This window comes from Rhinolophus sinicus, chromosome 5, assembly GCF_057876585.1.
Source record: "Rhinolophus sinicus isolate RSI-liver-muscle chromosome 5, RSI-T2T, whole genome shotgun sequence".
In the NCBI taxonomy this organism is placed as follows: Eukaryota; Metazoa; Chordata; class Mammalia; order Chiroptera; family Rhinolophidae; genus Rhinolophus; species Rhinolophus sinicus.
Window position 1 is genome coordinate 4,346,501 of NC_142505.1, and position 17,412 is coordinate 4,363,912.

At 51.0% G+C, this 17,412-nt stretch overlaps 1 protein-coding gene across 1 annotated transcript in view; it reads left to right on the forward strand.

Moving 5' to 3' along the window:
* ITPR1 (inositol 1,4,5-trisphosphate receptor type 1) overlaps positions 1-17,412 on the forward strand; it is a 293,521-nt gene that overhangs the window by 10,161 nt on the left and 265,948 nt on the right. The window contains exons 3-4 of the mRNA XM_074312232.2: positions 11,647-11,752; positions 14,927-14,997. Coding sequence (XP_074168333.2) covers positions 11,661-11,752; positions 14,927-14,997 — 163 coding nt within the window. The 5' untranslated portion in view covers positions 11,647-11,660. The remainder of the gene's footprint in view (positions 1-11,646; positions 11,753-14,926; positions 14,998-17,412) is intronic.

A 17,412-nucleotide genomic window follows, 5' to 3' on the forward strand; every position in this document is an offset into this window, starting at 1 on the left:
TTATGATTACTTGCTTTTTTACTGGCTGGTTCTCGCCTGTTGAAACTGAGCTTTGTACTTCCCCCCAGCAGTGCTCTCCTTTCCAGTGAAGTGAAAAGGTTGGTGAAATCGCCAACCTGAGGTGCAAAGAGACGGTCTGGCAAGATTTCTCTGACGTTCTTACATTTGGGGATAGTTTTACTGGCTGTTCGGATAGAGGTAGAAAGAGATGAGAGATGAAAAGCTACATGTGAAATCCACTTAGGGTTGAAAGGACACAGAAATAAAACTGCATTGGAACCTGCTGTCGTCAGACGCTTTGGGAACTTAGGTTTTCTAGTGTTTTCTGACCCTGAACTCCTGGACTGCTCTGTACAGTGGTCCTCATCAGAAAATGATGAGCGTACAAAAAAATATCACTAGTCTCCAAGTTCCTCGGTGTTCTTGCATTTCAGGAGGCACTTGATCTAGGAAGTGATTTTGTTTTGCAAAAACAGCTTAAAACATCTCCGTGCACAGGTTTCTGAGCAGAAAAAGCTGATCCAACACCTAGACTTAGAGACATTCGTTGACGTGCCTTGGTGTGTGCACACGTTCTGCCTCTCTGCCTGTGCACGGGTTGTCCTTTCTGCGAGCTGTGCCCTGCCCCACCCCCTATGTCTACCTTGCCAGATCCTTCTATTCCAGCCCAAACGCTTCCTCTCCTGAGAAGCCTTTCCTGATACCTGAAAATCTTTGTCATCTGGAACTCCGGGGCACTTTGTATCTGTTTTCCAAATGGCCCTTTTGGATTTTTAACCCACAAGAGTATCTGACACATGGTAAGTGCTCACAAAATATTTGTTGAATGAAGTTATCTACGTGTTTTACCTGCCCTTGAAGGCTGTAGGCTGCTTCTCAGACAAAGCTAATTTTTTGTACCCTCTCCTGATTAAATATGGCTTGAATTGGCATATTGCTTTGAAAAGCCCCTTTTGCGGTGGAGAGCCAAGTGGGGACAATATTAAAATATATGAAACAGTTCCTTTTGATAGCTTTCTAGATGTGGCTGGAGGGTACTTTGCTTGGGAAATTGTTGATTGTTAATAAAAGGCAGGGAGGGGAGGATTAGGCTGTGAAACAAAGTTGCTCTCAGGCTGTAATTGTATCGCCCCGCCCGACCGCACAAGGGGGCTCCTGCTGACCCGCGTTGCCTGCCTCTTGAGCACAGGCAAAATATGTGACATCTGTGTGCCTGTTTCCTCTTCTGTAGAAGTAAAAATACCTGCTTTGGGTCTTTGCTGCCAAGTTGTAGAATAATACATGTTTGCAGAGGTCTTAGAGACCAAAACAAAACAAAACCTGTTAGAACAGTGGTTCTCAACCCGTGAGGTGATTTTTACCTCCAGGGGGGACATATGGCAATGTCTGGGGACGTTTCTGTAGTCACAACGGAGGAGGACGGGGATGCTGGCCTCCAGTAGGTAGCGAGCAGGGGTGCTGCTAAGCACCCCCTTCCATACACAAGATGCGTCCCCACAACAAAGAATTATCTGGGCCACCACGTCATTAGCCCTGAGGTTGAGAAACTGTCTCTGAGTGATTTCCCCAGACTTAGGGAGACTTTTATCTCTCTCTGAGGATATTAACCTAACTTGATTTGCTGGGGTTTCTCTGTTTTATTTTGTTTAGTTTTCCTGTGGTTCAGGCTGTGGGCAGAGGGGTGTCTCCTCAGGCTGGTGCTGACTTTAACTTTTTAATAAAATAAACACCCTCCCCTCCCCCTAAGCACTGGCCTTGGTTTCTGGAGCCCTTTGGTCTTGGGCCGCTCATTAGCTGTGTGACCTCCAAGAAATCACTCAGTTTATTTTGTTGTTGTTGTTTGCTTTTCTGCCAATAAAATGAGGAAGTTTGGCTAGGTGAGCGCTACCTACCCAAAGTCAAGTTTCCCGACTGCCAGCTCTGAGCTCTGGGTTGGCGTCCCTTACGCTGGCCTCGGCGACCAGGAGACGCAGAGCACAGGGCAGTGTTGACATCGCTTCTGGGGAAAAACTGTGTAGATAATGTACCTGCTTCAAGAAAAAGTCATTCACTGTTTATGAAAAGGCCTGTGTGTATGGGTGTGTGTGTGTGTGTGTGTGTCTGTCTGTCTGTCTAAGGAACAACAGTTGAGCTGGAGACCCGCCCTGCACACTTACAGTGCCCTTTCTGAGCTTGTCGCAGAGGGAGGGCCCTGCCTCAAGTCAAGGCTTCTGTGTCGGTGACTTCCTTTGGGACTGGCTGAAAACGAAAGCAGAATGTGTGACTTTCTAGGCTCTGAGAGAAGTGCTTTTCGCAGTAGAATAAATTATCTTTTGATGGGGACACGCTGCGTTTCCGAGGACAATCTGATTAGCCACTAAGGGGACAAGAAGGCTAATGAGTATGGGGGGGCGGGGGGAGCAGCTGGCCAGGGGTCCAGCTCAAAAATGTGCTGCATATCCTGGTTTCACAATAAGGACGGCGTCATGAAGAGTCTTCGCTCAGGGGAAGTTCCTGAATTAGCTGTGAGCGTCCCCAGTGACAGAAACCCTTGTAAAGAGAACCTATTTCCTTCTCTTGGAGAGTGAAGTGAGAATGCGGTGGGCTCGCACCTGTATTTGCAGCCGTGCCACCACGCGTGCACCTGGGCCAGCGCATTTTAAGGAGCCCTGGGCTCCGTCCGTGGCCTCCAGCCAGCAGGTCGATCATGGCCAGCAGCTCCCTTTCTCTGGGCGAGCTCTTTTCCCTCTGACAGCCCTTGTGGTTTGCCCCGCTCTGCCCACTGGGGGCTGCTTGACCTAACAGTTAATGGTGAGTGACTATGCCTTTCGTGTGGGTGACAGCTGTGGCCGTGGCCCCTGAGGCCCTGTCTGCGGGACCAGCTGCCTGCGGCCTCTTGGATCTCCACGTGCTTTTAAGTTTTCGTGCAGAAGCCCTTCTGGTTGCTGCCTCACTTTAAAGGAAGCCTTTTGATTTTATTCTTTGAAAAATGGTTTTGAAAGCAAGCAGCAATAAAACCAGTGCTGAAAGACTGGCAGAAGCCCTTTGTTTTTCAGGAGGTGGAGGCGATGTGGCTATGCCAAGGCAGAGCCGGGGAGGCTGATGGGTTTCCTTCGGCTCCATTTTCTCAGTGGAAGAATGACTTTCCAGGTGAATTGTGCTGTGGGGCCAGGTGGCAAAACTTGGTGACTGAAGGTAGACCCCGAGGGGGCTACGTCGGTGTGACACAGTCACCCCTCCTCCTCCTGGCAGTGCTTTGGGCTCCACTAGGAACGGGGAGAACGCCCTGCTGGAGTCGGCATGGACCCGTTCACATAAAGGCCCCCCACAGCGTGTCCCTTGCTACGCGCCCTTACCCGTGGACTTGGCGGCCCACAGGGCTGGTCCTCGGAGGACTGGAAGCCCTAAGACGGTTAGTGAGAGTGGGTTAGAGAGTACAAAGTACAGCGATTAGAGTAGTAACAGCAAACAGGAGTGTTTTCCTTCCCGTGCACTAAGGAAGCCCGTTATGTTCTTCTCATTTAATCCTCAACACGACCTTCCGAGGTTTCGCTCTCCAGGCTCCAATCTGCAGATTGGAGACTGAGGCCCAGAAACAGGAAGGAACTTGGTCAAGGTCACGAACTTCCCATCACACTTAGGATACAAGGCAAACTGTCCCCCGGCTTCTCTCTTCTCTGACCTGTCCTGCTCCTTCCTTTTCCCGTCGGTGTCCAGACGTGACTGGCAGTTTCCTAAACTTGCCAAGCTCTTCTCTGCCCTTGGGCCTTTGCCCGAGCTGTTTGCTCTGCCTGAGATGCTCTTCCGCCTGAATTTTTTTCTTTTTTTTTGCATGGCTGCCTCTGTCCTCACATTCAGGTCTTTGCTTAAATGTCTCAACTTGTTCTCTCCGACCAGCCCAAGGGAACTTGTCACCCAGTCATGCCACCCAGTTTGGTTCTCTTCACAGTGTTTGTCACTATCTGACTCGTCTTAGCTGTTCGTTTTGCTTCTTTGTTTGCTGCCTCTCTGCCCTCACTAGAATGGCGGTGCTGTGAGACCTCGACTGGCTTCTGTAGACCTACATCCCCCACCTGGAGTAGGAGCAGCACATAGTAGGTGCTCACTAAATGAGTTGAGTCAAAAGGAGGATTTCGGTTTCAAATCGGGTCGTCTAAAGCCCTGGCTGTTCCATTGTATGTTTTGCATTTTACTCCTGTTCCATCCGGTTTCTCATATTTATACAGTACGAATCCTAAGCACAGCCAGAGCACAAGCGAATCTTAAAGAAAATTTATAGCTGCATTTTCCAAGCTCTTGGGTCTCAGAAGCTCTTTACATGCTTACAAATGACTGAGGACTTACAAATGAACTTCTGCTGATGTGAGATATAACAATTTATTGTATCAGAAATTAACGCTGGGAAAATGAAACAGAAAACAAAAAACCACTCCCATGTTAACGCAGTTCATATCTTTTCTGAACAATAACTACATTTTCTGAAACAGTTCAGTGAGAAGAGTGGCATTGTTTTCCTTTTTTCTTTTTTCCCTTTTTTTGGCGAATTGCTTTAAGATCTGGCTTACTAGATGACAGCTGGAGTCACATGTCACATATCTGCTCGGCCATCAGTCTCTTCTGACATCACATGTCACATGCTCTGCAAAACTCGGCTCTGCGCACAAGAGACTGAGTGGCAAGGCAGAGTGTGCCCGCTGTTATGGAAGTGGTTTGACGTTGCCGATCCTCTGAAAGACTCCCCAGAACCCCAGGGAGGCCCTGAGGGGACCACTGAGAACCACTGACATTATAGGGTCGCTTGGCCATTTGGAAAGTTTGGGTGGTGGCATGGGACGTCCGAGAGGAGGAGACGTTGAGGGCGCACGTGGCAGGATGCAATTGAATATCCCAAGGTCTGGGTGTTGCGTCACACCTTTCTGTTCAAAAGTGTACACACAGGGATGCACGTAAGCTGTTTGTGCAAAACAAAACTGCTTCCCATCGAAAGCGCCTCCTGAATTGAAAGGGGACGCTGAGGACTGCAGGCTAGTGGTGCTGTCTAATGTCCGGCGTTTTCTCCCAGCATCCAGAAGGTTGCAGCTCGGGGGCATGAAAAATCACAGAGCCCAGGCTCCTCGCCCTGAGAACAGGAGCTGCAGAGGCCAGTCCCACTGTAGCTGGTACTCGACAGCCCTTACTTGGGTCTCCTGTAGCTTTTGACCTCAGATGAACTGCTGTCCTATGTTAGACATGACCTGGTCTCGAAGCCTTACTGCTCTCAGGCTCTGTCACACTGGTGTCAGAGCATCAGGGTAGAAGCTGTTAGAAGTGGATGACCGCACTTCATGGACAGTGTAGACGCCTGGCCACTGCACTGTACACCTGAAGCTGAATAGGGACTGTCAACTATAATTTAATACATGTGTGGTCACGGGAGGTGGAGCACAGCACAGGGAATGGCGTCATTGGAACGGTAACAGCTGTACAGGATGTCAGAGGGGTAGTGGATTGGGAAGGGGGGTTATCACTTTTGAGGGGTGTAATGTCTGTTACATTGTTTTGTCCACCTGAAAATAATTTTGAAAATAGTGGATGACCCCACTTAAACAGACAACCTGAGTGTTGAAGAGAGGTCAAGTGTTACAAAGCCTGGCCTGTTGGGAGTGTTTTGCGTGTGTCTTTGGTGCCCTATATAAACGGTTAAAGTGAAGGTAGTTGGGTGGGGACACACACGGGAGTTTGCACAGCAGGAAATGAGTGGTGCCCTGGGGGCAGGTGTGGCCGGGGTCCTTTGTTCCTGGTACCAGGGGCTGGAAGAGCCCAATTTAAGGGCAGTGTTGGTGGGGCTGTGGTTTTGGGGTCCATTCACTGGAGGAAAGTAAGACGTTGGGTGTCCTCCCAGGTCCTTCCGCCCTGAGTGATACTTAGGTGGCTTCTTGGTTAAGGAAAGTGTTCTAATTCAGTCTCATTTCAGGAGTTGCTAACTTTTAAATTCTGCATTGTGTGTAGGCGTAAGTCAAGAATTTTTTTTTTTTTTAGAAAAATGAATATAATGCAATTAGTTAAGCGTGTGCGGGAGAAATAGATGGAAAAAAATTATAATAAGTGAGTTTTCTGCCACAGTCAAAGCTTTTAGCCAAAAGAAAAAAAATCTAAAACCTATGCTGAGCTGCTTAAAATGAAACGCACATACTTGGTTCCCAGTGAGGCTGTGCCCCGGCTGCCTTAGCACCAGGTGGAAGAGGCTCTAAATATTGAATTGTGAGGCCTTTGAAGAGGTTGCCGCCCCCACCCTCCCAGCAGGGGCCTGGTTTGATGCTAGAAGAAGCGGGGGTGGAGCTGAGGTCTGAATGTCTTGGGTGTTGTGAGTTTGGGGGCCGAAAGCCGTGAGCATCATCCCCTCACAGGTTCCAGGGGTGTCACCATTTCTGGGACCTTCCTTATTCGGATGGGTCTCCCGCAGTGCTGGCAACGTAAGAAAAGCTTTTTACTTACCAAGTAGAAGAATCACAAGTTATGGGCAGAAGCGAGTGCAGACTTGGAAGGAGGAAAAGGGAACTATTTCAGTTCCATTTGAAAGCAAAAATGAGCATTGAATGAGGGCTGGATGTTGTGCCTGCCCCGTGTGGACGGCTTGGTTTGCCCCTCGCAATGACCCTGACAGATAGGAAGGGCTGCCCCCCCTTCACCCTTTCTCCCCCTTTTTTAACAGATGAGGGAGCTGAAGTTCTGAGCAGTTATCCTAGTTGCCGAAGAACACGCAGCTGGTAGTTGATGACGCTGGACTTTGAACCCAGGTGTTCTGAGTCTGTCGCCAGCCTTTTGGGACGCAAAGGGGATGGCGGTGGGGGAGGGCTACTTGCCAGGAACAGAAGTCAGAAGTGTTGTTTTGGGCTCCCAAATCTCTCACAGAAATCTACTGAACGGCCGGCTGGCCTCTGTTCTCTACCCTTGATCCTACAGGATAAACTTGGCTTGAATTAGTTTTAGGAAGAGAGTCACCTAAAGAACAATTGACATTCTTTTAGGCAACAGATAAGATGACACTACAGTTTCATTGATCACTAATTTGTCCGCTTGTCAAGTCCTGGGTACCAGACTAGGGACTGGGACGCAATGGGGAAGAATTAGATTATCTGCCTCATGGGTCACAGTCTGGTGGTGAAGACGAGGCAACAAGCAGACAAGTGAACGAGCAGCTTTAGGACAGTGGCAGTGGGCTCAGCTGGGGTGAGTGGGTGCTGCACGGAGAAATGCTGGGGACCTGTAACCCAGATTTGGTGAGTCCAAGAGGGCTTCCTGGAGGTGGTGGCATCAAGCTGGAACTGTAAAGGACTGGGAGTCCCCATGCCAGGCAGCAGGGAAGGCCTGTGCAAAGGCCCCGGGGGCCAGGCACACCGCACATTGGGGGATCTGGGAAAAGTTCCTTATGGCTAAAGTGTAAAGGGTAGTGGGGAGGGAACAGAGAGGTGAGGAGGGAGGGTGGAGGCACTAGACCGGAAGCGCCCGAGGAGATGTGAAGCAGAGGAACCCCGCAGTCTGACTGATGTTTCTAAAAGATGCTACTGCCTGTGCGTAGAGGGGGTTGAGGGGACAGATGGTTTCGGAGAGGTGACTAGGAAGGCTTTGTGGGGCCCAGCTGAGAAGTGATACTGGTTGAGATTTGGGGGGAGGCAAGAGTTAAACAGAATCGGAAGAGTCAAGAGACAGTAAAGTTTAAAATCAGTAAGCGTTCATGCTCAGTTAGACCTCTTCACTCACGTATTTGCTGAATACGCGGAGCACCTCCCAGGTGCTAAGCGTCGCTGAGGAGAATACGAGGTGTGCAAACAGGTCCCGGCTGGGGCAGGGCTGAGTGTGTCCTAGGCCGCGGGTGGCGACAGCATGTACAAAGGCCCTGTGGCGGGTAAGGAGAGAGGGGCACGGAGGGGCCCCCAGGCGTTGGGGAGGAGGCGGGCATGGGGGCGGAGACGCAGGCTGCGCAGGCAGGGGCGCTCCTGCTGCTCTGACATGCTGTGGGCATCCGGGAGCTGAATCCCCCCAGCTGCTGCCGTGAGCTGCAGATTGGGGATCCCCCGCATGGAAAAGTCCCTGGAGACAGTAGAGTGGACGAGTTGGCCGACAAGGTGTAGAAAGGTCAAGGGCATGACAGGCTTCGAGCCCACAGATGTGGAAGACCAGCACCTCCAGTTCTGTTCTCCAAGGAGGTCTCTGAGTTTGTGTTTTTATTCCCAACTTTAAGAATGGAAATCAAATGTCCCTTTTCTTTACACATTGCTCAGGGAGCAGTTTCAGGGGACAGTGACCTGCTGCTGAGGCCTCCACAGCCTCCTGTGCGCGAGCATCTCACCGAGAGCTGCCGCCTCTGCCGTGGTCAAGCCACCCCAGGACCCTTCTGAGGGAGGCCCATCGGCTGTTAGCGCTGGTGGGAGGTGACAGGCATCTAGTGACAGCTTTGTACTTTGCTGAGTGCTTTGTAACCATGACCTTCCTGAACCTCAGGAGCAGCTGCCGAGGGAGCTGCTCTGTGATCCCCATTTACAGACGGGAAAGCGAGGCCTAGGGAAGTTAGGGAACTGGCCTGAAGTCCTCCAGCGAAAAGGTAGCTGAGCTGGGCTTGGACCCCTGGCCCTCTGCCGCTGGCGCCTCTGCTCCTGCCTGCCCTGGCCTGCGGTGCGGACCGGGGAGGTGGTGACGCTTTGCTCTGCAAACAGAAGCAGCGTCTGAAGGAGAAATCAGTGCACATTCACTACTCAGAGGCCTTTGAGCGCCAGGGGAGCAAAAGTGCTGGGAGGCACTGCCCTGGTGGGGGTATGGAGGAGGCTACAGTGTCTTCTGAGCCTGGCACAGGCCCCATTGCCAGGTGTTCAAGCAGAAGCCGTGACCTTCTGTAGGAGATGTGGGCAGGGGATTGGATTGCATGCTGTACAGGGTTCCTCCCAGTTACTCTGTGAGTCTATGTTGCTGGAAAAGCCATGATGCTCTGTGGTTGGGAATCAAGTGTAATTCCATGTAGTTCAGCTTTTTCTCGACAGGTGAATTAAAGGAGGGCCATTATTGTCCCTAAAGCAAAACATGTCATGGATCACACAGGAGTTCATTTGCTCTGGTACCTAGTTGATGTTTTATACAGGAGATCCTTTTCTCTACTGAGTTTAAATTTTAAAGCTCTAAAAACCTCCCAGAATTCCACTTCATCCTATTACAACATAATGAAAACTGAGCAGTGAAGGCCTGCCAGCCCCTGAGCAGGCACTTTTCCTGCACTGTTTCATCTGTTTGCCGCCACAGCCCCTTGCAGTGAGGATTAGCCCCGTGTTACAGATGAGAAATGGAGGCAGGTGGGCTGGGGGGGCTGATAGGCAATAGGTAACGTCTGCATTTTAACACATGTTCCGGGATCAGGGTTGATGACAAGCTCTGCTGAGAGCCACGTGGACCTGGGTTATGACCCTGGCCTTCCTGCTTGTTAATTACACACGACTCAGGTGTCTTCCCCTCTCTGTGCCTCGGTTTCCCCCGCAGTGAAATGGGACTAACGGCAGTGTCTGCCTCATGCTGTGGCCATGTGGATTCAGTCAGACAATGTTGGTAAAGCCCTCAGCACAGCGGGGGGCATGAGAATGCTCGGTGGCTGTTTGCCGTCGTTATTATTAGAAACGCTCATAATGCAGGACCATGCTGGAGAAACCCAGCGTCCACATGTCTGTCCCAGTTACCAGCTGCACGCAACACTGGGGACCTCCCGCTTGCTTACTCCAGAGCACTGAGTTGGGGCCACGTCTTCCATTTAGGGCCTGGCATCTTCCGGCCAGGTAACCAGGTGGCGAGGAGAGTTCAGAAAACATGGTCACTCTGCGCTGTCCTGGCCTGGCCTCCGAGGAGGCAAAACGCGCATTCGAAGGTCAAGTCCAAGCGAGGTGGTTGCACTGGACAAGCCCTCTGCCCTCTTGGCCGAGCACATGTCTGCTCTCCTCCCACCAGCCGCTCTCCAGCATCCTCCTGGGAGCCCGGTGTGCACATACGAGTTCGGTCTGACCCCACATTCGAACAGAACTTGTTTTCCAATAACCAGCCTGAAAAGTATGCTGGCTTCCTGCCCCTTTCTGCTAAGGCTTTGAAATACACGCACATAAGGGTGATGGGAATGGTCCTGGATGGTTTTCGTTTGTGCAGCTTTTTGGGTGTTGTTTAAAGCATTGGTTGCCTTTAGGCATAGAATGTCCACTTAGGAAGCAGTGACCTGACAGTAGACTTGGACCTGGGAAGTGGCACTTGGCACGTGCCCTCTGCACATTCTATGTGCGTCCTTCCCCAGTGTCTCAAGAGGCTGGGACTTTGCTTTGAGCGTGTGTGTTTTCAGTGTTGTCAGGTTCATGTTCAGTGAACTGCTCTGTTTCCCCTGCAATATCTGGGTTGTGTCAGGGGGTAAACCCGTTTCTCCTTGCCCTTCTCATACACAGTGAACTGCGGTTCTTTACCGGTCTGTGTTCAGAGCCCGGCACTCCTGCTAAGGCAGGAGAGGTGCTTCCAGAACCTTCATGCTGCCTGTGCTGCATGCTACTTCCGGAAAGACAACTTGGCCCCCAGAAAGCAATTTCAGGAGTGAAGCCTTTCCCCGCCATTGCAGCTCTTAGGCTCTGCTGCGTGGATGGTTTCTGGCAGGGGAACTTGGGTGAAGAGATGAGAAGCGATGCTTCGGGGAGTCTGGGTTTGCAGGAGAGCTCTGGGAAGGCCTGGGTTACCCGGCACATCTACACTGCAGGTGCCTGCAGCAACGATGGGGAGTCACCTGCAGTCCACACCAGCACACGCTTCCCATGGAACTGAGCTTGTGTTTCCAATGTCAGTTTAGCTTTTCATAATTGGCTCCCAATCCTGGGTCAGGTTGATATTAATATTTTTGTTGGAGTGTGTGTGTAACGATGGCTGGTATGTGTAGAGAGGTCCTGGGACCTACCCGCCTTTTCTAGGACTGCCCCTAACTAGTTCTGTGCACTGCTGACTCAGGTTCTGACCCCCGAGCCTTACTATTCTAACTTGCTTCGGGAAGGGTTTGAACGAGGGCTAAGGGCCTTTCTCCCTCCACACGTGTGTCTTGGTGAAGGATGAGAAGGAAAGACGTTGAGATGGCACTTGGGAAGAGCGTGGTCCAGTTTGGGGGATTCTTAAAGGCTGCCAGCGCCTGGTGGTATTTGTTACTAGGTTTCCTTTGACAAAGTTCACATTGCTGCTTTTGCACTCAGGGGAGCCCCCTTCTCCCCCTGAAACACACCTCCAGACCCAGATGTTTCCTTCTGATTGAACATGTTAGTGTTTCATAAGTCAGACTTTCCAACTCCTAATGGCTGCAGGTTCTGGGCACGCGTCCTGCCGTCTTTATAGTCTATATCGTGTTTAATACGAGGGTCCTCAACTAGCAGGATGGGATTTGGGTGTGGTTGTTAGAAGCAAGTGTCATTGTGCTTGGAATAGCCTGAAAGTAATATGCGGGGGGAGCTGGGGCTGCATATGTCCTCTCTTGGCTCATTTAATTGCCTGCCTGTCACACTCATTGAAATTTGACTTTCAAGTAGGGCGCTTTGGAAAATTGAGCTGAGCTAAGCCAAGCCCACTCTCAGTGACTTTTTTTCCCTCTTCTGAGCATTTCTTTCCTCCTAATAACGTTGCATATTTTACTTTGTCTAGGATTTTCGAGAAAGATGTCTGACAAGATGTCTAGTTTCCTACATATTGGAGACATTTGTTCTCTGTATGCAGAGGGATCGACAAATGGATTTATTAGCACCTTGGGGTAAGAACACCTGATTTCTTGTATGTCTGGATTTAAGACCTCAAAACATCAACTGAAAAACTGATTTTTCTAAGATAAGCATGTTACCCTTTTGCTTGGCTTTTCCAGGGGCGGTTGGAGTCATGAATACCAAATCCCATGTTAATTCAGAATTTATTATTTTCTTCCTTCATTTGGAAGGGGGAAAGTGCTAAGCATGTGGGATAAAATTTAAGATTGATATCTGCAGACCCAAAGAAGTGCTTTTGAGCTTCACAAGCGCTCTGCCGTCAAAGGGTGACTTGCTTGTATTATAGGCCAAGACCAGTCTCTCCAGGGCTTATCTTGCTTTGAAGTGGAAATTTCCTACTTGAAATTGCACTTGAAAGTTACAAATGGCACAAAGTTCTGTGAATCGGGTTTTTGCTCTTCTGTGCTTTCTTCAGTTTTTATCCACCTTGTAACAGTATAAATATCTTCCACAATGTGCTCGTTTGATTGCCTCCTCCCTTCTCCTCCTCCTGTCGCCAGAAGAGAAAATGAGACGTGCAGTAGCTCCAAAGGCAGAGAAGCAGAGCATCAAGGTGGTGAACCCCAGCATGTCAGGCACGGGCGTATTGTCCCGGGGGAGAAAGGAGTGTCGGGCCCTGGGTGGCGTTGTCGGATTGGGCAGGAGCTGGTCTCAATAATGGGGGAAGGCGGCCGGCAGCTTCCCCAGGCCCCTGTTCTCACAGCAGCCAGACCGTCCTGTTGGCCATCACGGTACTTACAGCATGCTTGTTCTCTGGAGTTGGTGCAGAGGGAGTATATCTGCAGGCCAGCATTCAGGTGACGCCAGCCTGAAGGAGCAAATAATATCAGCCCCAGAATTATAGCTCAGTGGGACCTCGCTGTGGAACAATTACATTTTCAAAAGTCGTCCGATAGAAAGAAGTCATCCACGACTGCCTGCTCCCCAAATCCAGCGACTGTTTGTCACCGTATCTTTTCCTAACGTCTCGACGCTAGAGACCCACCCTTCGCAATTGACCGTTTGGCTTTTGGCCAAGCAGCCTCCTGCTACTTGTCCCCTGCTTGTGCCTTTCCTCCTCTTGGCCGACTCCTTCCCTGTCCCATCGCTCACAGGAGACTCCTGCATCCTCCTCCTCTTTTCTAGAAAGACAGTCGGCAGTGGGCACCACTGGCAGGAGTCCCGTGGGCGCCCCCAGCACTGTCTGTGCTGTACGAACATCACCCCTTGGGCCCCCAAACAGGCCTGGCAGTGAACACTGTTGTATCGCTGCTCAAGGCGAAACCTCTGGGCATCAGAGGTGCGGTCACCTGCCCAAGGTTTCACAGCCACGAAGACTCGGGACTCCAAGACCAGTGCACTATCAGTGCCCAGAGCCCGTCCCCAGCTTTCCCGCCCACCCTCAGCCCTGTCCGCCCACACCTCTGACCTGGACGCCCTGTTAATCCTCAGCCTCACCTGAGGCCTCACCTTCCCTCTGTGGCCCCGATTTCTGTGAGTGGTGCGACCGCCCTTGCAGCCACCCAGCCTCACTTCCAACAGTTACCAAGCCCCCTGCCAGCCCCTGAAATCTTGGTGCCTTCTTTCCCCTACGTCCTCTTTTTCTAGAAGATTCATTCTTAGAATACCTATGAGGCATAAATTCTTTATAAGAGAGTCTTCCTCAAATATTATAAATTAGTGGTCAGATGCCCCCCTTTTTGCTTTACGTGAGGTGGCTCCTTCTTGGATTTTGGGCTCTAATACTTCCTTCAGATGAGTGCTTTCTTCCCTTGGTTCCCTGCACGTAAAATTTGAGGATAACTGGTGTAAAAATAGATTTGGAAAATTCCGTTTGACCATCTTTCTCCTTTTGCTATTGTCCACATTTATGGAGCACCAGTGTGGGTGCTGATGAATAACCCCAGTTTTTGTGGAACGCGGCCCCAGCTCCCTGCCCGGTCCTTTTCCACAGGTGGCCGTTACCCCCCCCCAGGGCTTCACGGACGTGCTGAGCTTAGAACTCGCGTGTGATGCTCAGGCAGCATCCGGTGGCCCCTGGGTCACGGCCTCAGTCGGCCAGGGGATGGTGGGGTCTGGAACCCATGTAGTCTAGAAACAGTCTGAGGAACATCTCCGTACTGGAGAAGCCTGGAGACCTGGGGGGTGAAGAGGCAGAGTCCCCATCGTGCTGCTGCTAGGTGGCAGCGTGCCAGCTCCAGCTCCTTTGTCTTCTCACCTCACCTGGGCCCTTCCTCCTACCCCTTCCTTCCTCCTCATTGGAGAACTTGATGACAAGGAACCCGGCCCTGCACTGGGTTCCCGGCAGCCCTTCCCCTCCTCAGCCTTCAGGTGGTACGGCAGACCTGGTGACACTACTGTGTCAGCATCCCAGGGGCTGAGTGCGGCATGGTGTGTGCACGTTCTGCTCTTGATTTGTGCAGAAACACTTGGGCCACGGGCCACGCTGCCCTCTCGGGGACCCAGAGACGTCTGCGTTAGCCTGGTCAGGAAGGGCTTGAACTACTGGGGCATTGCACAATTCTGCGCTGGTTACTTATTTCTAGTTTTTGGCACTTTCCCCACTGGTTGCTTTTAATGCTCCGAAGACCTTTCCACGCACTTGCACTTGCATTCCCTCTGCCTGCAGGGCCCCCTCTCCTGCCTCCTCCCACCTCGCTGTGAACTTCCGGTAGTTCCAACGTGACCTCTTCTGCCAGCAGCCTCTCCAGTGGCCTCAGTTCCTGGCTGTGTTCTGTTCTTCCTTCCCTTACAGCCCTTTGGTTATATCCTCCTGTCAGTTGACTTTTGTGGCTCCCCTCAGGGCAGGGGCCTGGCTCTTATTCACCCTCATGCCGGGCCTGGCACAGTGGGCCCCTCACTACCATTCACTGAGTGCACTGCCCCTCGCTGTGCCTGCCGACGTGGGCACTGTTGCATGCCGCACTCAGATCCGTCGTGGATGTGGGGGATGGGCCGCAGAAAACAGCAGCTCAGGGTAGCCATTGCAGGAGCGGGACCCAGGGCTGTGGGATTCGGCTCAGGTTCCTGCACAGACCGAATAGTGGAAACCGCCCCGGCAGGAGAGCATGGCAGGCGAAGCTTTGCCCAGGAAGTGCCCTGGGTGTTTGATTTTGGCCTAGTGCTTAGGGTTTTATTTTCTTAGACTTGTCTTGATGGTGTGTTTACCTTTGTCATCTGTGCAGGCTGGTCGATGATCGCTGTGTTGTGCAGCCAGAAGCTGGAGACCTGAACAATCCACCCAAGAAATTCAGAGGTAAGTTGGTGACCTTCCTGGAGTGAGCAGCCTACCTCGCTTGAAAATTCATGACGTGTTGCTCTGCGTGGTTTTTTTCTTTTTCTTTCTTTTTTTGTAGGTTTATTTACTTACGTATTTTTTTAAAGTATGATTTCAATTCTGAGCTTTATGACCTCTTGAAAATGCTAAAGTTCAGTGTCAGGATTGGAATGACTTTTATTAGGCCCTTAATTTGTCAATTGCATACATGTTGTAAGTGCTAATGCAGTTTAACACCTTACATGTGTGCAGCTATGTTTCTAACCAAGTAGTTATTTGTGGATCTCGTCACAGGAAACATGTTAGTTCAACAGATCTTATTGCCCCTTTGGGGGCTCTGATATTCTCCGATGCCTCAGCCTGGAGCGTGTTCTTTGTTGCACTTTCTTTTTGAGGAAAAGACACAGGACAGCCTTCCTGCCAGTGTGGCGGCCTTTCTAGGCCTCTTGCATTTGGGGTCTTCTTTGGAAGGCACCTGAGTTGATTCCAGGAGATGTTTAAAGTATGGATGGTATCTTACAATGATAAGCAGTTCGTTTTTCTTGGTGGTCGGTGGTCGGTGGTTCTCAGCTCTGGCTGCGGAGTGGAATTTTCTGGAGAGATTTTAACCAGATGCTCAGGGCCCCACTCCAGACCAGCCAGGTGAGTCACTGGAGGTGGGGGCTGAGCACTGGTATTTTTCAGGCTTCCCCAGTGATTCGTGTACAGCTGGGGCTGAGGGTTCTGACTGGGTTCCGTATTTGACTAATACTTCTGCCCCACAGGGCTCCAACCTTGCCATTCGCAAATCATATCATTTGAGCTATCAGTTCGTACAGTTAAGTGGCTTAGCAACTGACTTTTGGATACAAGCTAAAGAAATGAGAATAAAATAGCAGACGTTCAAGTGGAGAGAAGCCATTTGGAAGATGGTATTGAGTTGCTTCCAGTGTGCACGATGCCCTGAGGAGAGTGTTTTCACCTGGGGGGCTGTTTAAGAACCACTGTTGACATTGCCAATGTGAGAGGAACCTTGAGGCAGCTGTTACTCCTGCGGCCTTTTACCCTCAGCCCCTTCTCCACATCTGCTTCCACAGCAGAGACCTGAGAGCCGGGGAAATGAAAGCTCTGGGCCAGTGAGCGTCGTCCAGCCACTCGCAGAATGAACTCCCTGAAGAGCAGAGCGTGCCTCAGTCGGTCCCTTAGCAGGGCCTTGGTGCCAGGCATGGTGCTAAGGGCCGTGCGTGCATTTTTAGCTCATGGAGGCGTCTGCCCACCCTGCGAGGGGGTGCAAACCCTCCAAGGTGGAGGCTAAGGAACTTGTCTGGGGTCACAGCTAGTAATGGGAGACAGAAATCACCTTGGGACTTTCAGAACTACCGGTGTCTGAGTCTACCCCCCAGGGAGTTTGATTTAATTGGACGTTGGGAGTTTTGGCATCTCCCCAGGTAAGACTTTTGCAGCCCAGGTTCAGAACCACTGCTCATACCATGTTTCCCCGAAAATAAGACCAGGTCTTACATTAATTGTTGCTCCAAAAGATGCATTAGGGCGTATTTTCAGGGGATGTCTTATTTTTTCATGTACAACAGTCTACATTTATTCAAATACAGTCATGTCATCTTCTGGAACATCTCATAACGTACTAAATGCGTCCGTCTGGCTGACGATCTTAACTGGGGCTTATTTTCGGGGAAACGCAGTAGTGCCTGGGCTGTAAATTACTGGCCTTGTTACTGTGGGGTGAGTGGATTCAGGTGCGGCTTTTGGGACTCAGTGGTGGGACGGGAGTCAGAGGAGCTCAGAACTCGTGCTCCACACAAGCCTTGGGAGTCGGAGGGGAACCTGGGAAAGATGTTAGTACCTGTCAAAGGGAAGTGGCCGTTTGAGTGCAGGGATAGAACATTAAAATAAACAGGAGCATCCCCGGGGGAGTCAGAGGAGATATGCTTTCCTGGCACGATGGTGAAAGTGTCTGGTGCTTACAGGTTGTCTGGTGGGTGATTTGAAGGGACTGTTTTCAGATAAAAGCAACAATCTGATAGAGGTCATTTGGAAAGAGCCAAAGTCCATTTATGGCCTAGTCTGGGTCTACAGGTGGTCACGTGACAGAGACTTGCTTTGTTGACTGCCTTTCTCCATAAATTAATAATAAAGGCTGCTAGGTGGTGAGGTGCTTAGAACTGGTGAGAATCTGGTTCAAACCAGCTTGCCTGCGGGCTTTGGAATGTAGGGCAGAATTGCCTCCATTCCTTGTGTAAACCGAGGCCGTAGATCGCGGGGAGGGGCCCGGGCAGCTCTCCCTTTGCAAGCTGCAGCCACGGTGCAGTGAGTTCCCGTCCACCTTGGAGCCTGGGCAGCGAGGAGCCACACGTTTTCCAGAGCATCCCTTCGGTTCTGGTGTAGCGCTCTTTA